Source organism: Amia ocellicauda, chromosome 16 (genome assembly GCF_036373705.1).
Source record: "Amia ocellicauda isolate fAmiCal2 chromosome 16, fAmiCal2.hap1, whole genome shotgun sequence".
NCBI lineage: Eukaryota > Metazoa > Chordata > Actinopteri > Amiiformes > Amiidae > Amia > Amia ocellicauda.
The window spans coordinates 16,649,720-16,662,881 of record NC_089865.1 but is presented as its reverse complement, the minus strand read 5'-3'; the positions used below and the strand labels follow the sequence as shown (position 1 = coordinate 16,662,881).

General features: G+C 38.7%; 1 protein-coding gene across 12 annotated transcripts in view; it reads right to left on the bottom strand.

The window, feature by feature from the left end:
- The window catches only part of tns1b (tensin 1b), a 195,946-nt gene that overhangs the window by 36,855 nt on the left and 145,929 nt on the right, over positions 1-13,162 (bottom strand). For all 12 annotated transcript variants that reach the window (XM_066688451.1, XM_066688453.1, XM_066688454.1 and 9 more), the window contains 3 exons: positions 12,218-12,347; positions 11,665-11,730; positions 11,357-11,473 (listed from right to left, as the gene is read on the bottom strand). In XM_066688451.1, the coding sequence (XP_066544548.1) occupies positions 11,357-11,473; positions 11,665-11,730; positions 12,218-12,347 (313 nt within the window). The remainder of the gene's footprint in view (positions 1-11,356; positions 11,474-11,664; positions 11,731-12,217; positions 12,348-13,162) is intronic.

Below are 13,162 nucleotides of genomic sequence, written 5' to 3'. Positions count from 1 at the left end.
AATTGCATTGCCTCCACTGTACTTACAACATAACTATAAAAAAGATAACTATAGTTATGATAGGTGTGTTGAAAGACACTACTACACCAAAAGGATTTTAATATAGTACAGTATTGTCTAAGTATGATGAAGAACTGCAAAGTGAGAACGGTACATCACTGTGAAATACAGTTTACCAGGGCAAACTAGCAGGTCTACTGAAGAGAGGTATCAATGCTGGTACGTTTTGTGTATTATTTATTTATGTACTTAATTATCTAAACAAAAATGAATTTCTCAGCAACCCTGAATCGAACTCTGTGTTTCTTGCATTTCAAGGCTGTTACAGTGTACTTATGCAGAGAAGAACTACACTGTCATACATCATGAGGATACTGTCCTTTATAACCATGTCATTGTACAATTCACACTCCCAATGACTGATTATAAAGCTACAAACAGTGTGGGCTGAGAGTTAGGCACTGTTCTGCTTGAAATAACCATCCATCTTATCTTATGAATACAGATAAAACTGCATGACGCATCGTTATTGTATTTGATGTGCTAGCAAATTAAAAACAATAAAGAAATGTACGAACAGCACATCAGAGTCAATTCACGGGACATGACCACCCTATTGATAGGGTGCGTTTGAGTTGCAGAACCAGCATAGACTATTACATGTATTGAACAGATTTGATCTTGTAGACCCGGAGTCTCTTTTTAGAATCTGTAAACATATGTATGCAGTGCATTTCTATAATTTAGTATATGTGGTAGAACATTTCATTACAGGTGATGTAATGTCTCAGGAAAAGCAATCAACCCCACGAGCTCCACTCGAAGCCGCCTGGGCCTTTTGAAGCAATGCCTGGAGCTCTGCGCAACAGTTTGCTGTGGTCGGGACTGGGAGCGGTATCAAGAAAAGCAGGGTAGTCCACAATTCCTCACATACTGCAAAACCAAATTTGAGTTCAGTTTCAGGAGTCGGTCACATGTATCCCTAAACTGAGTGTGCATGACAGTCTACAGTGGCTTTGTGAATTGGAGAAGGATTCCTTTTTTCTTTGGAGGAAAGTAAACCAGATGAATCAAGTCCTGCAGGGATGCATAGACGCAGTTTAAAATTCCCTAAGCACGTCCAGCATCATAAAAGCACAGAAATAAACAAGCAAATGAGAATATTACATAATTCCCTGGCCCTTTAATCATAATGCCAGGACCAAATGAACCTATCAACATTGTTTTTAATGCCTGGCACTAAACAGCCCTATTTAAGATGCTACTTTGGTGCCACCAAACTGTGTGCATTCCTGTGCTCGTTTGGCATCTTATGCCATGGGAAAACAACGCGTCTTTATGAAAGCCCACTTACCCAGTCCCAGTTATTATATGCTAATGCATGATAATGTATGCAAATCTAAAAACAAAAAACAAAACAAAAAACTGCCTCATTATTGCAACCACCTCATGTGTAATAAAATAACAATTGAACCAAACAGTTTGGACCCCAAATCAATGCAGTCTGCAATCTGAGACCTCTGCACTGGTTGGTTATTTTGTCCTTGTGAAAGTGATCATCATCAGAGTAGAAAGCATTGTGTGAATCCCGGAAAAGCACACCCGACTTCTTTTGTCTTGAGAAGTACGATACAATAAGCTTTGAACAGTTTCTGTTTAGTGCTCTTGCGTAAATATACATGGCTCTTTACATATCAGTGTTGGGTACTGGTTTTCCTGTTTTATTAATTCAATGACCCACTTCTTTTGCAGAGCACATACACAACATATTTCACAAAAGAAGGAATCGACTTGGATTGATCAAAGTTTTTTCTATCATTGTCATCTTTGGAGAAAGTGTATCTAGTTTGCCTCATCCTTATTCAGCTAAATTAATTATTACATTTGTGTTGTGTTAGACTCTTATTTATTGTATCCACTAGTATACAGGGGATACTGGCTTGTTGTTTAAAAGGAAACTGTTCAGCCTGATACATAAATCACATCCTAAGGTCACCTAAAGCCAGATGAGGGGAGTAACTAGCCTTTGAAAGAAGAAACATCTCAACAGATATATTCAAGACAGGATAAACTTGACTAATACAGCTATGGAAAATCAACAGAGACGCATCATAATGAAACAACGTGGAGCTTCCTGATCCCAGTATCAGTAAGTCAGAAGACAAACACGGCTCCACTATAAGCCAAACAGCTGAGGAAAGCCATTAACGGGGGGGGGAGAAAAAAAAAAAGAAACAGCTGGGGTCTGAAGCAAAGGTCAGCAATTATCACGCAGTTACCATACATCTTGGATCTACTGCCGCCCCTGTCCATCACAAACATTCTTACACTGAAGACCACGAAGATTTATCTCCTCAAGATCTCCTTGCATTTTTACAGTGAACTTTTCTAGCACCAAAAAGTCCTTCCAATGGAAACAAAGGCACGATTAGATTTGCCTGCAAGTTCTTTTTAATTTTGTCGTTTCGGCCCCAGAGAAGTTGAATCGTGACCCTTGGAGCCCACACAAGCAGAGTCATAAGGTACTCCTAATTACATTCACACTGTACAGCCCGGAGAGGTTGGAAACTATTTCCAGCCAGTCTTATTTTCAGCCCCAGATAAAAATTGGCTCAAACTGTGCTTAAAAACCAAACACTGTCCTAAAAAATACATTCACTCTTACTTTTGTTCTTAGCATTTTCCACTCCTTTTTTTTCATTTGCAACCTCTGGTAATTACATCTCAATCACAATCTGGATTTGTAATTCATTCTAAACAGATTTTATCATGTTCTACGTACATGCCAAGTATTAGGGGCTTAATATGAGAATGGATCTTATCCTCACAATCCCAGCTTCCAATCCGCCCAGTGAGTGGGAGGAAGATGCTGCATAAAGTAAGGAGGACAGATTTGCTATGGATACTGTAACTAAAAAAACACAACAACTTAAGGCCACACAAGTTTCCAATTTCCCGAATATTACTTTCCTTAAGCTCAGTGGCTCAAACAATGTCTCTCTTTAAGACATAAACTGTCCTGTTTCTGCTTCTGGAAAGTCACACATCTCCTTTCCAATCCTAACAAACACTAGATGTCATGGTAAACCAAGAGCAGAGTAAGGACAGAGTAAGGACAATCTCAGCTCTGCACACGTGTGTGTTAATTTCTGCTGTCTGAATAGCTGAATAGGAATGGCAGCTTTTCAATTTATACAAGCATGCCTCCCAAAACCTGACTTACTGACTTACTGAGTAAGGGGTCAATTGAGAAAAACATATATTGTTGTTGTTGTTTGGCAGCTAGATTTAAAATAAAACGTTGCGTTATAAAATCAAATTTCACAGGACTTCTACCTGAAGATGTATTTCTAAAAATCTCTTCACATTGCAAATCATCATCATGTGACTCACATCTTTTGTACAAGATACTTGAATGTACACTTCAATATCTACAGAAAGCATGGTAAGTAAAGGTTTTTATGGGACTCCTGAGGGGTTCAACTGGCAGAAGCCACTGTTCAGGGTAAGGCTAAACCTCATAGTCCAGACAGAGCTGGTCCAAATCGGGATTAAGTCATAATTGACGGTGACTGGGATCGACAGTGGGGCGTTGTGCAATTGGCAAACTACTGAAGGGGTGGGGTGGCTTGAGTTAGCCAGGATGTCCTTAGCTTGGCTTCACAACAGTGGTCCCTGTAGCGTACCGAGTTGGGGAGCATCTTGTGTTAACATTGAGGGCTGCAGTACTCTTCTTCTTATTGCTGTTTGAATTGCTTTGCATTGCATTTTTGACATGTTTGAAAGGTTTATGTTAGGTTCCTACATCATGTATGTGTTAAGCACAGGTGTTGTAACGATGAGGAACCTCTGGTATTTGCAGCTTGAGTTTGGAAGGGTACCAAATAAAAAATAATTGTTGATTCTTTTTTTTTTTCTATTTTCTAGTTAAAAACAGAAAAGTCCTGTAGTTTTGTCCAGTGTTTTTAACATAGAACAACAAGAATAAATATTTAGTTGGTTGAATTAGAAACCTGTTCAGGAAAAATATAAATAGGTAAATCACCATGTACGTTTCTTGTATATAATAAAGTGCATGTATAAGATAGTTGAAGAAGGTTAACGGATGATTCAAATACACTGTTTACATTCTGGAATCTAATTTTCTCACGGAAATCCACAGTTGTTTAAAAATGACCTTAATTTTGTTACTGCCATGTGTGTAATTAGATAAACATGTGAGAACAATGTTAAATTAATACAACTACCGTAATGTCTAAATTGTACAGATATTGATTTTGCACTACAACATGTCAAAATTCAAGCTCAGTTAAAAGAATACCACCCATCTATTTATACAGAAAGATATAGATTGCTACAAGTGGAAACTACAAGAGGCCTCCATCCAGCAGTGGATCGATATAGACTGATGATGATGGTGATATATATAAATATATATATGCTAAGTATTCTGAATAATTTATTTATGCTGGATCAGGCACTTCATATGAGCTTAAGCAAATGCACAGCTGTATGTGTTTGTGTTGAACACAGTTTGGTATTCAAAGTCATTTTAAGTGCTATTGCACTTGGCCCTCCTATTACCACGAATAACATTATCAGCATACTTAGCTTTTAGCAGCCTCATAATTAGTAATTGATGCAATTTGTCATAATACTTTACATAATATTCCCAAAGGTGTGATCAAGTCAAATTAAGAGCAGAAATGCTTTGGATGAGGATGGAGCACAGAACAATATTGGATTGTGTTTTCCTGGGATTATACAGTTGCTGAGTAATTCAAGTCAAAACAGTGGTAGTATTACCATGTCATTATGTTCCCACTTCAGCCAATAAAAAAGCTCCTCATTAACAAAAGGAATTTTACACAGCTCCCAAATTGCTTTGCAAATTTACCAACCTGCCAAGTTAATAGTTACAGGACACCAGCCGATGTATAAATAGATAACAACCATGCCTTACATTTTCCACATGGACTAAATCAATTTGAACCAAACATATGCTGAACATATCAGCACCGACTGTAAACAAAGAGCAATGTTGACATGGAAACAGAGAAAATTGAATTGAGATTCTGCCTCAAAGGAGAAGCCCTTTGACAAACAACGCTTCCCTCAAAGGGTTTTAGGACTCTTAGTTTAAAAGAAGCACTTCTAATAAAAGAGAAAAAAAGCACCTTTTCAACTTAGCAGAACACAACATGAGAATAGATTCCCCAAGCACCCCTTTACCCTGAATGAATATTTGGAAATTAATGCTACAGTCTGTAGACCTGCAGAAACTCAAAATACGGCTCAAAAGAAACCCTGCGCAGAGGGCACTGAGAGAGAGAGGGAAGAGTATGATCCCACTTAGGATGTTATGTTAGCAAGGAAGCACTATGTGTAAAGTAATAATATACACACATATACACCAAAAAAAGTCTTCGTCACTCCTAACACTTAATTGAAACTCTTACGATTGACGCACTGCCTTTCCTTACGCAAGTTAGAAACTATACACCTATCACTGCAGAAGAATAACACATAAGACAGCTTACCCACAGATACGCATCAACTCTTCCCCAGTTCTCCCAAGCTGTGCTTCATTACACACGCCTGCTGCTCCACACAAGTGACAGATTACAAAAGGATTGAAAGTCCGAGCAGGCTGGGTGAGTACGGCACAGAGTTCCCACCTCTCTCGGTGTTGCCCTCGCTCATCCCTAATCCTCTCTCACTACTGCCACACATTTCATCCGAACTATTCCAAAAATGCCACGGGCCATGCTGTGGCCAAATATGGGAAGAGCAACATTAAACAAGGCCCTGTCCCTCTGGGTGACATAGGTCTCGCTTCCCCTGTCCTGGCACAGCTCGGAGACTGTCTCTTTAGATGTATTCTTTTTTCTTTTTACATTTTTTAAGTGAGAGAAGCAGAACCGTACACACATTTCCTGCTATTTGCTTTGCTCGGTATGTCTATATCTATATATTTATGTTATGTTATTATTGTTATTATTAGTACTTTATTATTTATGCAGCATTATGCATTTAAGTAGGATACAAAAGATGCTATGCACCTGTAAGATATTCACTAGTGTTGGACAACATGTTGCTCTGTTATATATATCTTCTGTTGCAAACACTTATTAATACTAAATTAAAACTGCATTGCTGTGATTCAGCTAATTGCATTTCAGATAATGCACTTATGTTTACTTTCTGTCACTAAACAAGAAGGGTCACGCAAAGGAAACATGGTGTGAGAACTGCAGCTATTGCTCGCTGGTCCTACAAGCTGAAAAGGAAACAACAGGCCTCCTGGTGATTTAACCTTGGGAGCAGCAGCTGTTGAACCACAAGGCTATAACTGGAGCAAACGCAAGAAAACAGCTAAGATAAGGTGTACTTCAGATGGAGCACGGCACACCTGTGACTATACAGCTCAAAGACTCACAAATAAAAACCACTGATGCAAGTGTTTGATAAATTCCAACTCTTGTTTGTAGTTTTTGCAATGTGAAATTCCAGTCTGTTGCTGAAAACAGTCTGACTGCAAAGAGGCTTACAGATGGTTCTTTGATAACAGTGTCAGGTTAAATGCTCATGTTTTACACTCAGGATTAATTAATGCTGTTGTTGTTTTTCAGCTGATCTAGAAATAGTTCAGGCATCCAGCTTTTTTTGTTTTGGCAGGGTAGTTATAAAAAGTGATAGATCAGCACCTCTTTATTCTGCGTCATGTTATTTGTATTTGTATAAATTATTATTATTAACAAATGGACCCACCTTCAGTGACAACTTTGCTTTACCATATTCCATAAATCGACCTTCAGATGTTTACAGCTTAATCAAAGCAAATGTATTCATTTAGACAACCAATAAATCTTGTATTTATTTAGCTAAGATTAAGCCACCAAATCCCTTCAATACATACCGTAGACTCACTCTTTGAGCACCACTTTGAAGAGGACTTTCCCAGCCTCAGTACCAGGATCTGATTTCCCCTAACAACTTCAGAAACAATGTAAACAATGTATTCATCAAACTGTTGGAAGCCAGACACAAAGATATTTAAATCTAGCCCCAACACTGAGACAGGACCGTGGTCTAATGTAGTTACATCACGCAGAAAGGATTTGGGGTTTCGTTTATTTAGTCTCTAATATCCATGTCGACTTTTACAAGCTGCTGTATTCTTGGCACATTTACAGGTTGTTAAAACTGAATTGGGTTGCAAAAATTGTTAAACCCCCTATACCTGTGAACTACACTTTTGCCAACATCACTTCGCTTCAGTGGATTTTGATCCATATTAAGTCTGCCTGGTGATGCCATTAGAAACTGGTTGAGTTACTCCATAACTAGATAGGGAGCTCAAGTGAAAAAAAAAATGTGGTCTCAACCTGTGAGTCAGTCATCAATTTAATCATTGAGACTTTACTCACAGCAAAGCTACATTAAACATTAACTCACTGCACAGACCCACAGGGTGCAGAAAATGATACAGAAAAAGAAAAGAAAAGAAAAACGTAAATGGGATTCAGTAGATACAGACTCGGTAATCTGGGAATCAAAGCATTCATGAAACATACATAAATCGTATTAAATATATCTACTACAATGCCACATCAACAATATGACTCCACCAAGACACCGACAAGATCAAGATCGGCAGAGTAGTTTGTCAAGGAGACACAATCGATCCAAAACTCATCACAGTAAGACTTAAATAAGTGTTCAAGACTTTAGACCGGGAAGACTGACTTGACGATGACATCATCATCTTTGCAAAATATACTAGCAGTAAAATGAAGATTGATTGCACACCTATACGGTATTGGGCCTGATTACTCTGCCAGTACTGAAAAACATGTCTTTCAATTACATTCCTTCTCAAAGCCAAATCAACTAACTGATTCAGTTGTAAGAGAACACAGACGTTTACATCACGTACAGTGCAATGTGAAGTAATCTGAGTGTCACGGTGGTTTGGAACACCCTGGCAATGAATTGGTCATTCTGTTGGTACAGAAATCAAATTTCATGCGTAAATGCACCGTTTCTGTGAACCAGCGTTGTGTAGCCCAGTATGGTGTGTCCTTACAGTATCTGATTGCTTCCTTTTCTGCTCAATAAGGAGTATGTGTCAGACAGGCTTTCACCTGCTGAGGAAGGGGAGAGAGTGGGGTCCCCAGGCTCTCTGACCCTAGACCCAGGCAGGGCACACTGGAGATGGGGGATTGGTTTACAGACCCAAGCTGCCAGGAGGGAGACTGACGCCCACCTATTTCTGAAGAAGCTATTTAAAGCTTGATTGGCAGGGAGAGGATGCTTTATTGCAGCACTGCAGGACTTTCGAAACAGCTGGAGGAGGAGACAAAATCCCAGGGGGCGGCTGTACAGCAGTGCATGACCAGTTTCCACTAGGGAGAATGAACAGCGGTTTAAGTCTTTACAGCTTTGGGCAAGAGGGTTTAGAATGTTAAAAACAGATAATTCATGCAGAAAGAGATGGGATACCTTTCACAAAGGTTTCAGATAGGATTATTATATATATTTTTTAACATCTATAATTGTACAAATCGACAATTATGCATACAATCAAAAACTGAATTTGAACTCAAACAGCTGAAGGCTCACACTTTTCACAAAGTAGCGAAGTGCTGGGTCATATTGCAGTAAAGCACATTGAACAGATCAATAAGAGACAAACTGTGGCAGAACATAGTCTAAAGTTTCTATTGATGGATACATAGACACAGTTGACGCCAGAGTTGGGAATATAAGAAAAAGAAAACATTATAAATGGTTTTGTTCTGTCATGGAGTTAACATTATTACTGAATTTTATACCCCGGACTTGGAATACTAAACTGTTCTGACCTTTTCATTTATTTTGATGTGTGTAATTTGAGCAGATTTTTTTTTTTTTTTGCTTTTACCAAACAGAACTCACAAAGTAGCTTCCTGCGTTTATAAAGCCATCATGTCCAAAAAATGTATTTAAGGACTCGGGCCAACCTTCTATCTTTGGACAGACTGTGGTCCCCCGAAGAACTGGCAAAATTACATTCTGTTTGTTACAGAACTCAACGTGGTGTCTAAAGCCCCTTATTATCTCTAATGAACATTGTGCTAGAAAACTATAAAAACCCTGTCACACATGTCCAGTTAATGGATTTCAGGCTCCTGATGGGAGGAGAACTCGATATTCCATTCCGTCATTCTGAGAAGAAACCTGTGTCGATTTGAATCACTAGCAATGGAAATATGTTTTCCTCTTTGTAAGCAATAAACCACTTACAAACCTATACAACTAATAGAAGAACATGAACAATTACAATGGGTTTACAACCACTCTAAGGAGAAAGCACTTCGCTGACAGCCTGTAAGTCTTTGAGGGCTCTATTAGCAGCCTTATGTTCTGACAGCTGTAAATCAGCAGCATGTGGAAACACCCTATTTATCAGGATATTTCTGACATGCACTTGCTCTGCTCTTCAAACTTTAGCACACTTCCCAACATACTTGCTTACACTTGAGGCTTCAACACAATTTTCACGCAGTTAATACCTCTTAGAGCCCTGCAAACTAGGTGTGTTGTACTATAGGGTCTTTGCCTTTCAGTGTCAAGGGCAACACTTCCCTCTGATTTATATTGATAACGCATTATGTTTGTTTCACTTTGTTTAGAAAAAGGACATTCAGTCCCACCTTGTCATAAAGGAAAAAGGCAAACACTAATCTGCCACAAATTGAGTTAAAAAACAACTTTATAGTGCTGCTCTTGCTGGCAGCTTCTATTTTAGATGAAATTGTCTAATGCACTTAAGCTGTTTCAGAGTACTTTTCCCTCATCTGAATAGCAGTCATTGATTATACCAGTAAAAAAAAAAAATATATAATATATATATATATATATATATATATATATTGTGTCCTTCTTCTCCATGTATGCACTGGGATTCAACCCCATGACATTACACACTGAGACTAGACGCACATAGAGATAATCACTCCTAGTAAATAACACTGCACCCTATGTCTTGTTTTGTGTACAAGATTACTGGAACATGTGTCCTTCCACAGATCATTGGAACTCTATTTTAGGATCCATTTTGTTATAATAATTAACTCATTAGTGTTTTTCTTTTTAATGGGTGGGGTGGGGGAAAAAACGTAATAGTCAAGATCAATCACAAACCACCCTGGTAGTTACTATTCTCATGTACGTAATTTAGGTTTATTGTCGGTATGTGTTTATCATGCTGAAAAACAAATCCTTCATCCACAAGTCTGATTCCTGAGGTATAAATACATGATGTTGAGGAATGGAATAACATTCTTTCTTTACAAATGGAACTTCTGTTTTAACTATATAGTCGTGCACTGGAAAAACAACCCCAAACCGTCGCAGTTCCGCAATGTTTTTCTGTAGGCACTAAACAACATTTTGACAACTTCTCGCCTGTTTGTATTCTCTCATACTGTTTCCTTATGGAGCTGAAATGTTAAAGCATAGTTTTACTGGTCCATGCGACTTTCCTGCACTGGTTTCTGTTGATACACAGACATTTGATGTGGAATTTAAACATGCAACAAATCATATAGCTATGTTGTTCTGGTCCAATCTCCATCAACAACAATTGGAATGTTCCTGAAGTCTCTCTCACAGAATAACTCAATTCATACCTTAAATACATTTCCCAATTAGTCAAAATCACTACATGCTGCCCAAAATGGGGGAAGTGTCAATAATGTTTATGAGCCGACTTATTTTTGTAATAGTAGTTCAGTTATTGCAAGTTCAAAGAAACACTGAACATGGATATATTCATGGAGGAACAAGGGGGAAGTTAGTGTCTTGGAGGCAGCTGAGATTAAAATTACGAATGGCTCATGTCGTGTGTATGTTCGGGTGGTCCTTTTGAGTCGGAAGGGGTGTTTGGAGCCGCTCAACTCCCATCACAGTTAAGTACACCCCAGGCACTGCTACTCCGCATTCTCCTCCTGGGGGTCTTTGTGTTAAATCAAAGGCACTGACAGGTCCTGACATCCACCTGTCTCAGACTTTAATCTTAGCAGTGTGTGTGTGTTGGGGGTGGGGATGGGGGGAGGGAAGGCGTGGAGAGACCTTTAACTCTTCACTTCTGTGCTCTGTCCAACTGCTGACTGGTTTGGGCAGCTTTCTCAAAGTGTCCTGCACATTTATAACCACACAGTATTTCTACGATTTTCCATTCACTTAGTTTTGCTGCATTGCATTTCATCTAACAATATTGGGACCAGTGCCCCAGGTAAAAGCCTCAAACTGTGAAGTATTTTCTAAAAGGAAAGAAGGAAAAAAAAAGGTTTTGACAAAGAGCACTTACCCTCCATGGTGTCCTCACATCTCTGGTTAAAGTTCTCATAGGAGTCCCAGCGGATGAGGGGGTCCTGGGTATTGTAATCCACTGAGACACTGGGGCCATTCTCTAGATGGTCCATGCCTAAAACAATACGCACAGAGTTCTCACTTCTACAGTTGTCGTGTACAGATTGCACAACCCATGCATACCAGATTCCTGGTGGAATACATATAATGTCTTCCAGTAAACAAGTTAAAAGCTGAACACAATCTGTTTATTACTTATTTTCCTAACTCGACATGGAAGAGCATGTTAGAAAGCCAGATGCTTACCTTGTATTTTCTCTGGCCCAAAAGAGAAGACAAATTCCACCTTTCCATACTCTGGGAATCTGTCATCTGTGGAATTAAAAAACAAACAAAAAACATTCATTTCAGCAGGGGTTATTTAGGGTTTATGAAATTTACCAGCAGCAGAAAACATCATGTACTTTAAAAAAAATGTATTATGGATAAGTCCAGATTAAAATGTTTACTTCATCACAATACATAAGAAAAACATTAAAATATGCTTTTAGGAAGGGAGACAGAACTCAGTGGTAAGAAAGATTTAGAAAGTTACAATTTTGCCTCTACTTTCTGTCGGGAAATTATTTCAAAGTCTCAGGCGGACCAAATTGGTAAAACCACTAATGGCCTTCAGTTGGAGCACAGGTTGGGCACTAGAGTCTAGATATTGCTGAGGTTGGGTCAACTCAAAATTGGCAAAGATGTCCTTAGTTTTTCAAACAGCTGCAACCCACTGGAGTTGGCTAGCAGTGTTACCATTAGAAGTAGTATCAGGCCGCCATTTTATGCTTAGCCATGTGAAGAGAAGCTGATTTACCTTTGAAAGTTTCATCAAGCTCGTCCTTGCCAAAAACGATGCCCAGGTCATGGACGGCGCAGGTGTGGAACTGCACCCGGAATATGACATCTCTGGTGGGACTGCGGAACCTCTTGTGATAACATTTCAGCTAAGGGGGGAAAAAGTGTCAATCACTATGAGAACTGCCCCCGACGATATTAGTTTTGTTTGATATTAACATCTCTCTCATTTGGGATGTCCCCAACACATCATAAAATACTATAGATATGAGAACAGTGAGAATGATATAAATAGAGCACATTCTTTACTATAATAATTGCCACTGCATATATAATACAGTCACAATGTAATATGCTGGCAATTGACAACAGGTTAAGTTCAAAGTCTGTCAAAGGAAAAATAAATAATTAGAGCTGTTTTGCACTCACATCGTTTTCTAAGTGTAATGTAAATTTTTGTAGCACCATCTAACCATATCTGTATGTAAAATAGAACAAGCCATTTGTTACACATGCATATATCTGTGTATATGATTTAATTTTACTTTACATATTCATAGAACCAGAAAACAGTGCTTGAAGTGAATGCCTGCACTGTACTTAAGTCAATCTACAGACTTTCCTTGCCATTTCTGTGCAGGGTTTCAATGTTAATAGCAGCAATGGAGCCATGAATAGACTTGTAAATGTACAGCCTGATTTCCTAACAAAGGAGTCATTATTCAGCCTCAAAGCCATTAATGAAGGAGAATGTAAGGAAACACTTACGGGACTGAGAACCCCCTTTATAAGGGAATATTAGGAAAGTCAACCTGTTGCATTCCTCAATATATGCCTGTTATAACCCAGGTGTTTAATCGTGTACCTTTTTTTATATAAACATTTCACACTTGCTGTTATGGGAGCTCTACTGGTAAAATAATGTACTTAACCCACAAATGCCTAGACCTGGTTATAACCAACG